The sequence below is a fragment of the Danio rerio genome, chromosome 12 (genome assembly GCF_052040795.2).
Source record: "Danio rerio strain M-AB ecotype USA chromosome 12, GRCz13ab, whole genome shotgun sequence".
Taxonomy (NCBI): Eukaryota; Metazoa; Chordata; class Actinopteri; order Cypriniformes; family Danionidae; genus Danio; species Danio rerio.
Genome location: NC_141032.1, coordinates 41,529,370 through 41,545,090, shown reverse-complemented (window position 1 = coordinate 41,545,090; position 15,721 = coordinate 41,529,370). Strand labels below are relative to the sequence as shown.

The 15,721-nt window shown below is 37.0% G+C and overlaps 1 protein-coding gene across 5 annotated transcripts in view; it reads right to left on the bottom strand.

The window, feature by feature from the left end:
• Nucleotides 1-2,718: 2,718 nt before the first annotated feature.
• si:ch73-181m17.1 overlaps nucleotides 2,719-15,721 on the bottom strand; it is a 36,432-nt gene continuing 23,429 nt past the window's right edge. For 2 of the 5 annotated variants that reach the window (XM_087276857.1, XM_087276855.1), the window contains exons 18-31: nucleotides 14,746-15,141; nucleotides 14,191-14,595; nucleotides 13,925-13,969; nucleotides 12,878-12,999; nucleotides 12,231-12,509; nucleotides 11,342-11,437; nucleotides 11,096-11,249; nucleotides 10,760-10,885; nucleotides 10,465-10,649; nucleotides 8,409-8,563; nucleotides 7,709-7,954; nucleotides 5,012-5,174; nucleotides 3,389-3,491; nucleotides 2,719-3,195 (exon numbers count right to left, since the gene is read on the bottom strand). In XM_087276857.1, coding sequence (XP_087132983.1) covers nucleotides 3,161-3,195; nucleotides 3,389-3,491; nucleotides 5,012-5,174; nucleotides 7,709-7,954; nucleotides 8,409-8,563; nucleotides 10,465-10,649; nucleotides 10,760-10,885; nucleotides 11,096-11,249; nucleotides 11,342-11,437; nucleotides 12,231-12,509; nucleotides 12,878-12,999; nucleotides 13,925-13,969; nucleotides 14,191-14,595; nucleotides 14,746-15,141 — 2,510 coding nt within the window. In that variant the 3' untranslated portion in view covers nucleotides 2,719-3,160. The remainder of the gene's footprint in view (nucleotides 3,196-3,388; nucleotides 3,492-5,011; nucleotides 5,175-7,708; nucleotides 7,955-8,408; nucleotides 8,564-10,464; nucleotides 10,650-10,759; nucleotides 10,886-11,095; nucleotides 11,250-11,341; nucleotides 11,438-12,230; nucleotides 12,510-12,877; nucleotides 13,000-13,924; nucleotides 13,970-14,190; nucleotides 14,596-14,745; nucleotides 15,142-15,721) is intronic. The other 3 variants (XM_087276858.1, XM_087276856.1, XR_015504480.1) reach the window with 2 other exon arrangements.

The window sequence follows — 15,721 nt, the reverse complement described above, 5'->3', positions numbered from 1 at the left end:
GCTGAGGTGTCGGTACGCTGTGAGTTTGCAAGTCGACAAAACAGAGTTTAAATAATATGATGGTGATTTTATTTATACTGCATGGCTCCTGATAGATTTTATGCATGAATCAAAAAGGAGGGATGACGAGCCAGTGAAGCAAGACTTAATAAACCTAATTCTCGGGCACCAGTCAGGTTTAAGACTACACAAAACATAATTTTATAAAACATATTTTTGTATTCGCTAGAATTGTCTATGTAATTTAAAAAATTCAAATGAAATTAATATTCATGCAAATGATTACTTAAATTATCTTAGCATTACACCAGTTGTGGCTTTAGATAGTTTGCAGTTACATTTAGAATTCATTTATATATGCTATATTTATATATTACTGTAACACCAAACATGAAGCACAGCGTCACTAGCTCTGGTTTACCCGCGGGATGTTTTTCACATCACACAATTTTTTTGCTCCTGGTCAATTTCTTGAACTTGCATGGAAGATGTGATTGAGTCTACTTCCATGTGTTCACGGCTAACATGTCACACATTCAGTCCATGTGACGGTCATTTACATTGTAATGACTGACTTTGTATGTGAATAGTAGTGATAGTTTTGTATTGTACTTAATTCCAGTACATGTCTGGTGTGAACCCAGCATAAGTCTTATGTTCTGAATACATATTTTACTGTTCTTTACGTAGGAAGAGTAACATATTAAAACTTTTTTACTGTCACCCTAAAACCTGTGGGACTATTTGCACTTATATTTTAAACCATAATTTTGCATTCTAAACATAAAGCAATCATGCCAAACAATCAGTTGAACATTTCTAGTAAGTGATTTTTTAAAGATGTTATTAAACAATTCAAGAGTTTAAAGCAATTCTTACAGTAAAATCAATGGCAGAACCTACTATATCAAACATCCTTTGTTTTCAAATTAAATACCACCAAACTTCCCATACCAGTTTAGATTTTGATGTCTGTTTCACAAATTCAGTTGGTATTTCTGTGTGGAGTTTGCATGTTCTCCCCGTGTTGGCGTGGGTTTCCTCTGGGTGTTCCGGTTTCAACCCCAGAGTCCAAAGACATGCGGTATAGGTTAATTGAATAATAATAATAATAACAACAACAATAATAATAATAATAATAATAATAATAATAATAATAATAATAATAATAATAATAATAATAAATTGTATTTATAATGCTCTTTTCTCAGTCCCAAAGTGCTGACAGGCATACAAGGCAAACAAAGCACAACAATAAAAACAGTCAAAAAATAAAATAAAAAGACCACAATAAAATATGAATGATTCAATACAATTGGATGATAAAATGAACAAAAATAATCAATCTAAGTTAAAAGCAACGGTAAAAAGGTGTCTTAAGAAGTTTCTTAAAACAATCCAGAAAAACAGCATTCCTGATGCTGGTGAGTAGGCCATTCCATAACGTAGGCGCACTGTACAAAAAAGCACGACCACCCATAGTCTTCAGTTTACAGCGTGGCTGGTACAGCAAGATTGCAGATGAGGAATGAAGACTGCGGGTGGGAGTGGCCAGAGTTACCAGGTCACAGATGTAGTCAGGTGCTAGCCCATACACTGCTTTGTATGTTAAAACCAGAGTCTTAAAATCAATGCATGACATAACAGGAAGCCAGTGAAGTTGCTGAAGTACAGAAGTGATAAGATGGCGCGAGGAAGTATGTGTTAAAGCCTGTGCAGTAATTTTGAATGTACTGTAAACGTCTCAGAGAACTTGCTGGTAGGCCCCGGAAGAGTAAGTTACGGAAGTCAAGACGTGATGTGATAAAGGCATGGATAAGCCTTTCCGCATCAGGCCGTGATAAAAAAAGGTCTAATCCACGCAATGGTACATAGGTTAAAGAACACCATTTTAGTCAAGTGTTTGAAGTGTGAGTTAAAACTAAGCTGTGCATCAAAAAGCACCCCAAGGTAGAGGGGGCCGCTTGAAGATCACCAACAGAGTGAATAAACTAAATTGGCCGAAGTGTATGTGTGTGGTTGGTGTATGGTTGCTTTGCAGTGCTGGGTTGCAGCTGTGGGAGCATTCACTGTGTAAAACATATGCTGAATAAGTTGGCAGTTCATTCCGCTGTGGCGACCCCTGAATAATAAAGGGACTAAGCCGAAAAGAAAATAAATGAATGAACTGGACACTTTACTTGCATTTAATATGCCTTCCTTTTGAATAAAATAATTTCACAAATATATCAAAATGTCTAAGCTTGTAAAATTCTACCAAGCAGATGCTTTGATTTAAAACACCCATAAGAAAACCCTAATGTGGCAAATATGTGTAACCCCACCGGTCCTACACCACCCAATCCGTTTCGAGCTGGTATTGAACTGGCGACCTTTCGCATGGGAGTCAGTTGCTCTACCAAGGAGGCTAAAGACCATGGCCTCTAGTGCCTCTCGATAGAGCACCTTTAGAGGTCAGAGGAGTGAGGTTTACCTGCACAGCACACACTAGCTGGCCTCCGTTACATATGCAAAAGAAAAACAACATCAAAAACTACTACTACAGGACCTACAAGAATACAGAAGCTGTACATCACTATTTATTAAAAAGTGTGTATTAAAATCATTGTTTTGATCATTTCTAAATTAATTGATTTAGTGAATGTTGTGTTGTATGTTATGCTCTTCAAATATACAACAAAAGTCTGTATCAGTGAAGAATGAAGAAAAACCAGTTCATTCTGTTAATTATTTTGTTTTTTATAGAAGTAATGTATGTAAAATGCATATTTCTATTTCACTAATATACATACAACAAAAGAAAAATACAGCAAAACAGAAATAAAAAGAACAGCTTTGACCAATATGTCACCATGTTTGTGTGATTTGCATAATCTCATTATTTATGGCTTTGTTGTACATATACTTACAGAATCTGATACAAATGCAATTTTGTAAATGTAAAAATCTTTTAATTAACTGATCATTTTCTAGATAAACACACAAAAGTCCTTTATTGAACGATTGTAATGGTGTGGAATCAGTGCAACATTCATTAAGAAAGAGACAAACAGTTTAGATTAAACATGCAAAGTCTCTTAGTGGAAATATTCTAGAAGAATATCAGCAAACACATCAGAGAAATAAGCAATACAGTAAGAGAAACACTCAGAGATGGAGCTCATGCTACTGGCACTTGGCGTGGCACCAGCAAATCTGTGAAAAGATATAACACAGCAGTCATATAATGACATATTTATATTATATTTAGGCTGATAATTAATTAAATACCGCTAAGATGTAAGTTTTCACTCTTTGTATCATGACACTGTATTCATGATTAATCGACAACACTGTGGCTAATTTGATATTGCTTAATTCAAATAAACTTTATCTTGTTTTATGTCACCTTTGTCATTTTCAGACCACATGAATGGACCCAGTGATATGTGAGCACTGTCATGAATATCCGCAGATCTTTCTTGTCTTCTGTGGTGTTCAGAGTCACAGTTCTAAAATAAAAGACAAACAAGTTGTGTGAGTTAGTTATTATTCCAGTTGTTGTGTCAAGCAAGATGTCAAGGTTTTGCTAACCCGTGTGGTTTCATCAACCCCTACTGGTAGATTTTGTAAAAGAAAAAAAAAACCCACAACTGGAAGGCCAACAGCATGCTGTGCATGCAGGAAGTGAAGATGGAATATGACAAGCCAAAACTGAACTTGGGCTATCAGGTGATGTCATGATAAAGCTCCACACTTCCAGAGCGTCAAAACTACAAGATCTATGCAGACAACTATTTCACCACGTTGCCTGTACTTTTAAGATGAAAAAAGATCTGTCTTTCTCTATCACTGCAAGTAAACACAGACTTCATTCAAACCACACAGAATGTGACCAAACATTTTTTTTCCAAATGTTTTTATAAATATTTTATTTTATTTTTTACAATAAATTTTAATATACAATTTTATATATACAAATACTTTTTTATTCATAAAAATATTATTGTTGTGTTATTATTACTTATGATATATTTTGCTATGGGGCTAAGTAAATGAATGCCTAAATGCTTTGTATACCTGTTCAGACAAAGTGAGTACAAAGACAGAAATTCTGCCCACAACTAGGCCCAACGTTGCAATATTACAACATTTCCCTAAAGACTTACTAACATATAAAAATGTAAAAAATCTTTAAGACCTACAGTAAATCAGAGGCCTCCTAAAACAATATCTGGGAGGTAAAAAATGGCTAATTTTTTTCTATATTTGGGTCTTACAGGGTTAAATGAATAAATGTGTGTTTCATTCAGGGTCAGAGAACTATTACTGGCATATGGCAAAAAATTTACAAAAATGCCCTACTAATATAAATAAAGAGAGCAAAAAGACCATGCACTATTACAAAAAGCTATTTTGGCTTTATGTCTGTTGCCCATGAGGGGATTTTTTGCCTTACAATTTATCTGTATTTACATATTTCTGCAATGCTTAGCATTAAAATATATATATTTTTTCTCATGTCTTTATAAAAAGCAATGGCCAATTAGTGGCATTTAGACACCACCCAAACAGCTGGTGTATTGCAGACTTTGTGCTGAATCCAGACATTTAGTCCACAACTCACAAATTCTCATTAATTCATAGTAAACAACTAAGTGCATAAACCTGCTCTAGACCAACATCTTAAAGTGATACAAAAGCATTTTTAATGTCATTTAATTTAATTAATTGATTAATACATTTCATTTACTTAGACATAATACAGCTGTCCAATGCTATAGTGGGTCCTTTTTTTATGTATAATTTATAGTGCATCCATTTATACATGCTTTATATATGATAACATTTTATTGGCAAATGTTTACAGCATTCTGATTGACTGAAGTATTCTGTTACATTAATAAGCCCAAAAGTGGAATTTAACTTTAAAGACAGCATGGACACAATTAGGTAATTATAACAAATTACCCAATTAATGAAAAATCCAAACCATTCACAAACACCAAGACAGTTCATAACTTAAACTTACCACTGAGCAGTGATTGTCTGTCAGAAGGCAAAGGTGAATAGCGCAGTGCAGGTAAACCTTTGTGGAGTTTGCAGTGAAGGCAAACATCTCAAATGAGAAACGGCTGACCGTGGAATTGCCATTCTCCACCAGCTCCACTGTATCGTCATTTGGATTGGGACACCTGAGCATTTTACAAAAGAATAGGAAAGATTAGGTTTGTTTGTTTTTAAGTGTCCAAGCGATGATGTCAAGCAAATAATCAATAATTAAATTTAAGTCACTCTTGATGTAACAAATGGTTTTATATTACAACCCCAAATCAGAAAAAGCTGGGACAGTATGGAAAACTGAGTAGTTGTTCATTGCAAACAATATGAACACAAAACATTTAACAAAAACATGTTTTGTCAGGTCAACTTCTATTCATTTGTAAATAAAATACATCTTCTCTTGTCATTTAGACCTGCAACACATTCCAGAAAATTTGAGACAGGAGCAATTTATAAGAGGTGTCAACTTATACTGGTCTCACGGTTCGGTTTGGTTACAATTATCATGCCATCAATTCGGTTCAATTCGATATCTCGGTGCATCACGGTGCATTGACGATGCTTTCCATATATAGTGTTATATTTTAGGGGGGAGGCTATAACATGCTGTCTGTATAAACACACAGACACACAGCAACACACTGTCTCTCATTCAAACACATTCACAAACATAGACAGCATCAAACAAACAAACACACTTAAGCCCTTGCAATAGGGAGAGCTCGCGCTGAGCGGAGCAGAAAAATGAAAAAAAAATAAGTACTTTTCCGACGGTCCCTTACAGAAAGCTCCTCTCAGCGCGAGCTCTGCATGGCTAAAGTAAACGCAGACTGCGAGGGCTTAAACGGAGCAGTGCTCGTAATGTCGAGCGAAAAAAAGAAAGACAGCTGTGAAACATAACCAGCTTTGTCTTTCTGTTGGAAATACACTTTAGATCTTTTTAGGGTAAGCGTTTTTTGAGTTATTGCCGTCTATAACTGAAAGTGTGTCAGGAAAATCGAAAACAAAACCAACTGAACCGCGCTCATTTCTGGCGCCCCAATGGATATACAGCGCCCTTAGCATTTGCCTATGGTGCCTATGCCACGGGCCGGCCCTGAGTTGGCTGAGTGTTGTAAATAACGGCGCTCACCTCCCTCGTGACAGAGCGCATAGGAGATAAATGACGTCACTACATAATAACCGGTTATGGTTATTACTGAACCGATACCGAATTGTCCGCGTCTGCATCGCGGTGCACCGAAGAAACAATTAATTTTGACACCCCTACAATTTATTGTAAGTAATCAGGTGAATTGGTTTAGTGATGATAAGTGACTTGATACAGGTGATTGTAATTATGATCTGTACAAAAGTAGCATCCAAGAAAGGTTTAGTTCTTTAGGAGCAAAGAAGGGCAGAGGATTGCCAGTTTGCCAACAAATACATAAGAAAATTATTGGTATGTTTAAAAACAGTCTTCCTCAAAGAAAGATAGAAGGACTTTTGGATATTTCATCTTCAACAGTGCATAGCATAATTAAAAGATTCAGGGAATATGGAGGAATTTCAGTGTGGCAAGGACAAGGGTGCAAGCCAAAACTCTTGCGATCTCTGATCCCTCAGGCAGCACTGCATCAAGAATCGTCATTTATCTCGAAGCAATATCATCACATGGGCTCAGGACTACTTTGGCAAACCTTTGTCAAGTACCACAATATGTAGTTACATCCACAAATATCTTTTAAAACTGTATTGTGCCAATTGGAAGCCCTATGTTAACAGTGTCCAGAAGCGCCATCGACTTCTCTGGCCTCTGTGACATCTAGGATGGACCATCACACAGTGTAAACGAATACTGTGGTCAGATGAGTCAGTATTTCAGGTATTTTTGGGAGAAATGAACGCCATCTTCATCTTAATGCTGAAAAGTACATAGAGGTTTTGGAGCACAATATGCTGCCTTCTTTTTAAGTGATGCCTGTGCATATTTCATCATGACAATACAAAACAAAAATTTACATTACAAAGTCCTGGCTGCAGAGGAAGAGGATACAAGTACTTGACTGGTCTGCCCGCAGTCCCGACCTGCCTCCAATAGATAATTTTTGGTGCATTTTAAAGTGCAAAGTGCAACAACGAAGACCTCGTACTGTTGCCCACCTTAAGACTTGTTCGCAGCAGGAATGGCACAAAATTACACCTCATCACTTAAAAAAACACCTCATCACTTGGTGTCTTCAGTATATTTTAAGTATTGGAACAAGAATGGCAACATTACAAAGTGGTAAATTCTTTACCGTTGCAATTATTTTTGATTGTTGCAAGAACCAAAATCGGAATGTTTATTTAAAAAAAAAAAAAAAAAAGTAAAAATCATAAGGGTTACATTAAATATTATTTGTTGTATTGTCTGCAGGGGGCGACACTGTGGCTCAGTGGTTAGTACTGTCGCCTCACAGCAAGAAGCTCGCTGGTTTAAGCCCTAGCTGGGTCAGTTGACATTCCTGTGTGGAGTTGTTCCCATGTCCGTGAGGGTTTCCTCCGGGTGCTTCGATTTCCCCCACAGCCCAAAGACATGTGATATAGGTAAGTTAGTTCTTGCATGCCTTACCTTTAGCAAAATTTAATATACATTTTAGAACATTGTTATTTATGTCCTGATATTGTTACCACATTAACTCACCTGTCAACAATGAGGTCCCAGCGGAGAGAATCGTGAGGATCATTCACAGGTGTAGCCCAGCATGTGTCGATCACTGAGGCAAACTGACGGTCGTCAACTCCATCAACGCGAACCTCCACAAAAATGCGTTTGCTCACCTCCTTAGCCACGTTACCAGTGAAGGGGTGGAGGAACTCTGCATCCTGGTATGGAATCATTCGGACCCGATATGTACCTTGACCAGCAGGAAGGGTCTTATGCACTTTGCTGTTGAAGATGTTACACAAGATATGCGTAAGTTTGAAAACCAATTGTTCAAATAATTAGTCAAACTGTAATAAAATGCTGGGTTGAGACAACCTTGATTGATAATCATTCATAATCAGTCTGATTTGGGAATGTGGATGCTGACACCACTTTGTCTGTCCATGTTTATATCATTTATAATATATACAGCTTATGGAGGCTGACCAACATCAGACAAAAGCAGATTGTTGTATGTGTCTGATGAGTTTCAAAATGTAAACAGTTATGATAGTACAGATAAGTGCAAATGAAGATCCACCGACATTCTGATATTTAGATTCAATAAATCAACCCAGTGCAGGATTTTTCCTTTTTTGACTTCGCGATTATTTGCCAAATTGAACCAAATAAGAGTTGTTTAAACCTAGATTTTTTTAACCCTGATTGAAATTTGGCTGAAGTAAATGTGTCCCACCTCTCAAGAGGGTTGATGTCCATGGAGAGTGTTTGTGTTTGCAAATAAACACAGCTGAAAGAAAGCTTCAGGACTTTTGCTCTGCTAACGAGAAGTCCAGTTGTGTTTGGTTCTCCCTTAATAAAGTTCTCATAGATGATGTGCGTGCCATTGGCCTGTAGGGACATGTTAATTGAACATTTGTAACTGAATAGACTTTGGAATAAATTATAAAAACAATTGAAAAGCATGTGTTGTTGAGTACTATCATACATTATGAATCTCTGTATACTGTTTTGCATCTGCACTTCTCTGGATTGCACTCTATCCCATGTGCCCTTAGGTGTAATAGTCACACTTTACAATAAGGTTCATTAGTTAATGTTAATTAATGCATTTGCTAACATGAACAAACAATAAACAATACATTTACAACATTATTTATTCATGTTAGTAAACGTTAGTTAATGAAAATACAGTCGTTCAGTGTCATGTTAAGTCACGGTGCATTAACTAATGTTAACAAGCACAGACTTGGATGATAATAATGCATTAGTAAATGTTTAATTATGATTAATAGATGCTGTACAAGTGTTGTTCATGATTAGTTCATGTTAGTAAATGCATTAACTAATGAACCTTATTGTAAAGTGTTACCGGTGTGACTGTATTGTTTACAATTCTTATTTTTACCTATATTTTTTGATTATATTATGTGTGTAACTGTCTTTATTGATTGTTTTTATTCTACTTCATATTAATATTATCTGATATTCATCTATTGTCTGAGAGTAAAGTAATTTCGATTCTCTCAACCCAGGCTCATTCTGAAATTGTAGTCCCGCGGATGTTTCTGGAGACTGCGGAATACGTCCCGGGAGGTATGTACGGCTGCAGTTTTTGTTTTTGCGAATCCTCGAGAGGCCGCTGTGTGCGCTTTTTCGCATCCCAAATGCATCTCGCGAGTGCAGTTCGCGCCCGCGCTGTTCTCGCATGAACCCACCAGAGACCGCTGTCCGACTGACCGGATGACTGACTGCACGACCGGCCAATCGGCTGACCCGCCCTTATCCTTCCCTAAACCCAACCAATTTTACCGATTGACCCGCCCGCCCGCTCACTTCCCTAAACCCGAGCAACAATTTACAAAAGCTGTCCAAAAAAAGAAAAGCACTGTTTTTTTTTTTACTGAGTTTTTGGATTTCACCATGTTCTCACCCTGTTATGAAACTCGTTCACTTAATTTTTGGGATTCTGTTTTTGTCTTAACTGATTTCTGGAACCGCACTTCCCCGGACTCGAAACCGATCGCCGTGGTCAACTCCTCTCTGCATCTCAAGCCTGCCGACGTACACGCTGAGCTGAGTGGACAAACGGGTTGCAGCCGGAAAGCCCTCCACAAAAAGGTAAGCGATCAGCCGGCCGGCAAGCGCAAAAGGGAACAGCGTCACACTGCCCCGTAGCGTTCGCTTGAAAAAAATAAATGCAGCCGTACGTACCTACCGGGACGTATTCCGCTGTCTCCAGAAACGTCCGCGGGACTACGTTTTCAGAATGAGCTTGGGTTGGATTCTTTGTATGTCCGGTAGACAGGGTGCGAATTACAGGGAGATTTGGGTGTTAATAGTATTGTGTGTTGGTGTGTTAATAGTAAGAAATAGCTTTCTCTGATCTATAACCTAAATATTAATAATTAAATTGGATAATATAAATATACATTGATTCCCCCTATAACGGTGTAAACCATTGTGAAGGCATGATCGCACCAAACAATTCAAGGAAAAATATCATTCAACTGTCTGAAACTGGCAGTTCTAGAGCACCGACATTTTAAGTTTTCATAAAACACGTTTCTGGTAAAATAAGAGTTTATATCTGCATGTAGCCTAAAAAAAAGAAACAGTAGACACCAAATTTGTATAGTTTGACCTTCAGTAACCTCTAAAAGAGTCAGAAAATATTCCTCAAAACACTGAAAAGGTAAACATTTTATTAATAAATTAGATGAAAATTATTAATAATTTGCCCACTGTCTGTAAATGAGGTTGAATTGACAGTAAAGCTGACTTTGACTTACTGTTAGACTTGTGCCACACACGTGTTCATTGTTGTCAAAGTAAAACTCCACTTGGCCATCTCGGACTGTTCCTCTGCAGCTGGGGTCATTGAGGTGTAAGATGTCAGAAGGAAAGCCAGCATCAAAAAGCTGACAGCGAGACAGAGATATAGAGCCATGGCTGTTTTCACAGGTTTCAGTGAAGTCTGAGAGAGAACACATCCAAGAGAATGTCAGCGATGACCAGAAAACAAATTATAATCGAGAATGAAAATATATATTTCTATTTGAGATGTTATTGTGGAATGATTCTGACCAAAGGAGTCTGCTGCTGAAGGCTGAGATCTGTGATTTGTGTTCTTCTTGCAGGAACAGCCATAAACACCATGTTTCTTTTCACAATGTTCATTCTCAGTGCAGTTGAACTCAGAACAGTGATCTTCTTTAGCAAAAGAAAGAACCACATGAAGAATGACACATTTACAGAAAGTCTCCAAGCTGGACTGCAAAACCTATATTAAAAAGTAGTTTAACTTGGCTTTCACATGTGAAATCAATACATTTGTGTCCGTATAAAAAATACCTAAATAATGTTGAGGAAAAGGGTTTACAAGGTTTATCACAAAAGCTAAAGAGAAGTGAAAATTGTTACCATTAAACTGACAACAGCGTGATCTATGATCTGTTCTGAAGGCCCATCTGCCAGGCACATTGACATTGCTGCTGTAGGTTAAGTTTGTGATGTCACTCTGTAGCAAACTTGTAATTGAGAAGTAGCATCTAGAACTGTTGGTGTCATAACCCGCCTGTATGTGATTAAAATAAAAAAGATAAAAATTATGTTGGTGTTTTTGTAAAGTTAGTCAGTTGGTGCTGATTCAACTTCTGTTGTTCAAACCTGTACAAATCGATGAGTTGGAGCAACTTTTCCATAATTCATCAAAATAAAGGATAAATGGCCATCAGAAATGAAAACCACTTGAAAAGATGTTTCCTGAAAAGACAAATGTAAAAATCACATGCTGGTCAACACTAAATTTTAAATGCCTCATTTAAAAAGCTTTGGGATAACATATATTTTGCAACATAGGCTCATTCTGAAAACGTAGCCCTATGTAAGTGTAACGGTGGACAGCTAGTAGGTGCAACTGACTAGTAGCAACCAACTCCCATGCGGAAGGTCATTGGTTTGATCCCAGCCAGGTTGGGTGGTGTAGAACCGGCGGGGTTACATTGGTGCTGTGACCTGGTTGGGAGTGAGGTTTAGGGGGGTGAGTGTAACGGAGGCCAGCTAGTAAGTGCTGTGCAGGTAAACCTCACTCTTCTGACCTCTAAAGGTGGTCTAGAGACGAATGCTAGAGGCAATGGTCTTTAGCCTCCTTGGTAGGTTCGATACCAGCTTGGAGCGGGTTGGGTGGTGTAGGACCGGCAGGGTTAAATAAGTTTCTGGAGATAGCGAATTATGTAGCCAGAGCTACGCATGGCTGGACATGACTTTTTTCTGGATTGCTTTAGTAAATTGCTGGTTGGGTTTAGGAAAGTGGGTGGGCCGGTCAATCAATACAATTGGTTGGGTTTAGGAAAGGAGGAGGGTGGGTAAGCCATTCAGTCACTCAAACAGTCAGTTGACAGCGGCTTCTGGTGAGTTTATGCGAAAAACATAGCTCCTGGGACGTATTTGGCGGTCTACAGAAATGTATATGGAGGTACGTTTTCAGAAAGAGCCTGGTTTAATATTTTGATTTGGTAAACATGAAGATATTATAGAGTCAGATTAGATTTCTTACGGTTCTTGAAATTGGATAATATGGAACTCTGTCCCATGTTACAACAAAGACCCAAGTAGCCGAGAAGCGCAGGTCAGGGAAGTATTGGTTAATGTCTTGTGTGGCATTTGAAATGACACTGCCGGAGGTGTACTGCTGATATGAAATGACACCAGTGAAGCGGTTATCAATATCTGCCCACAATGGAGCAATGATGTCTTGTCCACCATAACCTGGGAATTGGTATGGATAGTAGCTGTACCATGGCCAGTCAAAAGTCAAGAATCCATTGTTGCTGATCTGGAAAGAATTGTACAATATTTTAACTCTAAATCTAACAGTATTCAAGGGAAAGCAGAAAATCTTTTACAAATCTTTTTTTTAGTACTTAACCACATTCTAATCACCTTTTATTTAATCACCTTTTATTAGTTATTTCATTGTAATATGGTTTACTGTTTTAGTTCATTGGACAATGTTGACTATCAACTCTTATTTTAAGCTGTGTGATTAAATTCTGGACTGTGTACACGTACACCAAACAAGCACAATAACTGTGTAGCACTACAAGCATATATTGATTATTCAAAAGTTAAATAATTTGAAACCTAGCATGATACAATGGTAATACAAATAAAATCACTTCATGAATTTAAGGAATGACTAACATATACTTGGTTGTATATCTGTCCAAAAAATATAAATGGTCGTCGAAAGTAGATGACTGATGAAATGCCATCATCAGAACGATTAGTTTCTGTGTCTCCAAATCCAAATGGATAAAATGGACCTGCATCAGTGTTATAGACAAAAACATAATTTTGAGAGGGTAATAAAGTTTACATTATATACATTTGAAGTCAGAATTATTATTTTCTTTTTTAAATGATTAACGTCCCATTCACACGGGGCATCAGCATCTACGCTTACCATTCACTTTAAATGGGTGACGTCAGCCGTTGCCAAACTGCATTGTGGATCCATTGCCGCCGTTTCAGAGGCATTGCTCGCTGCAGAAGTTGGGACTAGTTCAACTTCACAAGCGCTGATGGAAGCATCAGCCAATCAGATTGCTTTATGCAAATACACTAGCTAGACAGTGGCCTATTGCTGACTGAATTTCATTGGCTGATGCTGCTATGACGATCTTGTCAGCCCCAACTTCAGACACACCTTCAGTCAAGCGTTGATGCTGAAGCCCCGTGTAAATGGGGTGTAACAGAGAATATATATATTCTGGAGAAATTCTTATTTGTTTTATTTCGGCTAGAATAAAAGCAGTTTTTATTTTTTTAAATCCATTTAAGGTCAAAATTATTAGCCCCATAGCTATATATTTATTTTCCGATAGTCTACAGAAAAAAACATCATTATACAATATCTTGCCTAGTTACCCTAACCTGCCTAGTGAACATAATTAAGCCTTTAAATGTCACTATAAGCTGTATAGAAGTGCCTTGAAAAATCTCTAGAAAAAATATTATTTACTGTCATCATGGCAAAGATAAAATAAATCATTTATTAGAAATGAGTTATTAAAACTATTATGATTGTAAATGTGTTGAATAAATCTTCTCGCTGTTAAACAAAAATTGGGAAAGAAATAAAATAAAAATTCTGAATTCAACTGTACGTCAGATTTAGCATTATAATACAGTGTTCTGTTACCATGTAATGCCACGTTTACATCATTTTTGTAAATTGCAATAACATACCTGAGGAAATATTTGTTGTTGTTGTTGTATTTATGGTGCTGACATCTGTAAAGGAAACAAATACCAGGAAATAAAATTATATATACACATAGACCTATTTTAAAAGCACACCAGAAATGTATTTACTACTTTTATTACTTCTGCTACTACTAATAATACTTTTACTGCCCCTGCTACAGCTACTAAAATATTTGCATGATTTATTATTATTATTATTATATCCAAAAATGACAGTAAACAAGTAAAAAACTCATACTGTACTCTACCTGCACAATAAGCAGAGCATAATTGTGGCCTGACAAACTCATATACATAATAGTTTCCCGGACAAGCTTTGACCTGAATGGGATGAGATTTGAAGCTACAGCAGCCACTCCATGAGGAACCACAGACTTCTCGGGTAACCACTCCATCTTCTAGTTGTGGATGGGAGCCATTGAGCCAAAGTGGGTAATTAGTGCCACACATACCAGCACTAACACATGACTCTGGCATCTGGACGCTCTGACCATTGTAGAACAGCCTGTACCAGCCATTCCAGGACCAGGCATTATAATCACACATTACATTGTAATAATATTTATCATAGTATGGGTGGTCAGTGGCTCTCCATGGCTCATCCAGACTGTTGTAGTTGTAGCAAGGGTCAACACTTGGAGTGGTAAATGGATCTGTTTTAGGAACAGTAAAAATATTTTCTTTGAATTCACACAAACATGATTTCTGCAGTTAATGCAATCTTTAGCGGATATGTAAATGCAGTGTTTACATCAACACTCATAATATTCATGTAATAAAAAGTGTAAGAGAATGACTCTTACCTGCACAATATGCTGGAGCTGGAATTGATATTTTTGGTTTTTTAAATTCATAGACATAGTAATTCCCAGGACAAGCTTTGACTTGGATTGGGTTGGATTGATAGGAACTGCACTGGTCATTAACAGAGCCGTAGACTTCCCGAGTAACAACTCCGTCTTCTAACTGAGGATGAGGTCCACCAAGCCACAGAGAACTAAATCCTCCACATGACATATAAATGAAACACCACTCAGGCATCTGAGCGCTAATTCCATTAATGTAGAGTCGATACCAGCCATGCCATTCAACACGAGTGTCATCAAAATAATATTGAGCTCTGTAGTTTAGTGTGCTTCTCCAGTGGTTGTCAAGAATGTTGTAATCATTACATGGGTCATAATCTCTGTTGAAAGTGGCTGAAAAAACATTAAAATATTAAATAAAATATTATTTTTATATACAGTTAAAGTCGAAATTAAAGGCCCCCCTTTAATTTTTTTTCTTTTTCTAATATTTTCTAAATTATGTTTACCAGAGCAAGGACATTTTCAAAGTATGTCTGTGATATTCTTTTCTTCTGAATAAAGTCTTATTTGTTTTAGTTCTGGTAGAATAAAAGCAGTTTTAATTTTTTTAAAAAACATTTTAAGGTCAATATTATTATCCCCATTAAGTTATATATTTTTTTCGATAGTCTACAGAACAAACCATTGTTATACAATAACTTGCCTACTTACCCTAACCTGCCTAGTTAACCTAATTAACCTAGGTAAGCCTTTAAATGTCACTTTAAGCTGTATAGACGTTTCAAAATATTATTTACTTTCATCATGGCAAAGATAAAACAAATCAGTTATTAGAAATGAATTATTAAAACTAATATGTTTAGAAATGTGTTGAAAAAATCTGCTCTCTATTAAACAGAAGTTGTGAAAAAAATAAACAAGGGGGCTTTAACTGGCTTAAACGGGCTTTTAACTTTAACTTTAAACAGGG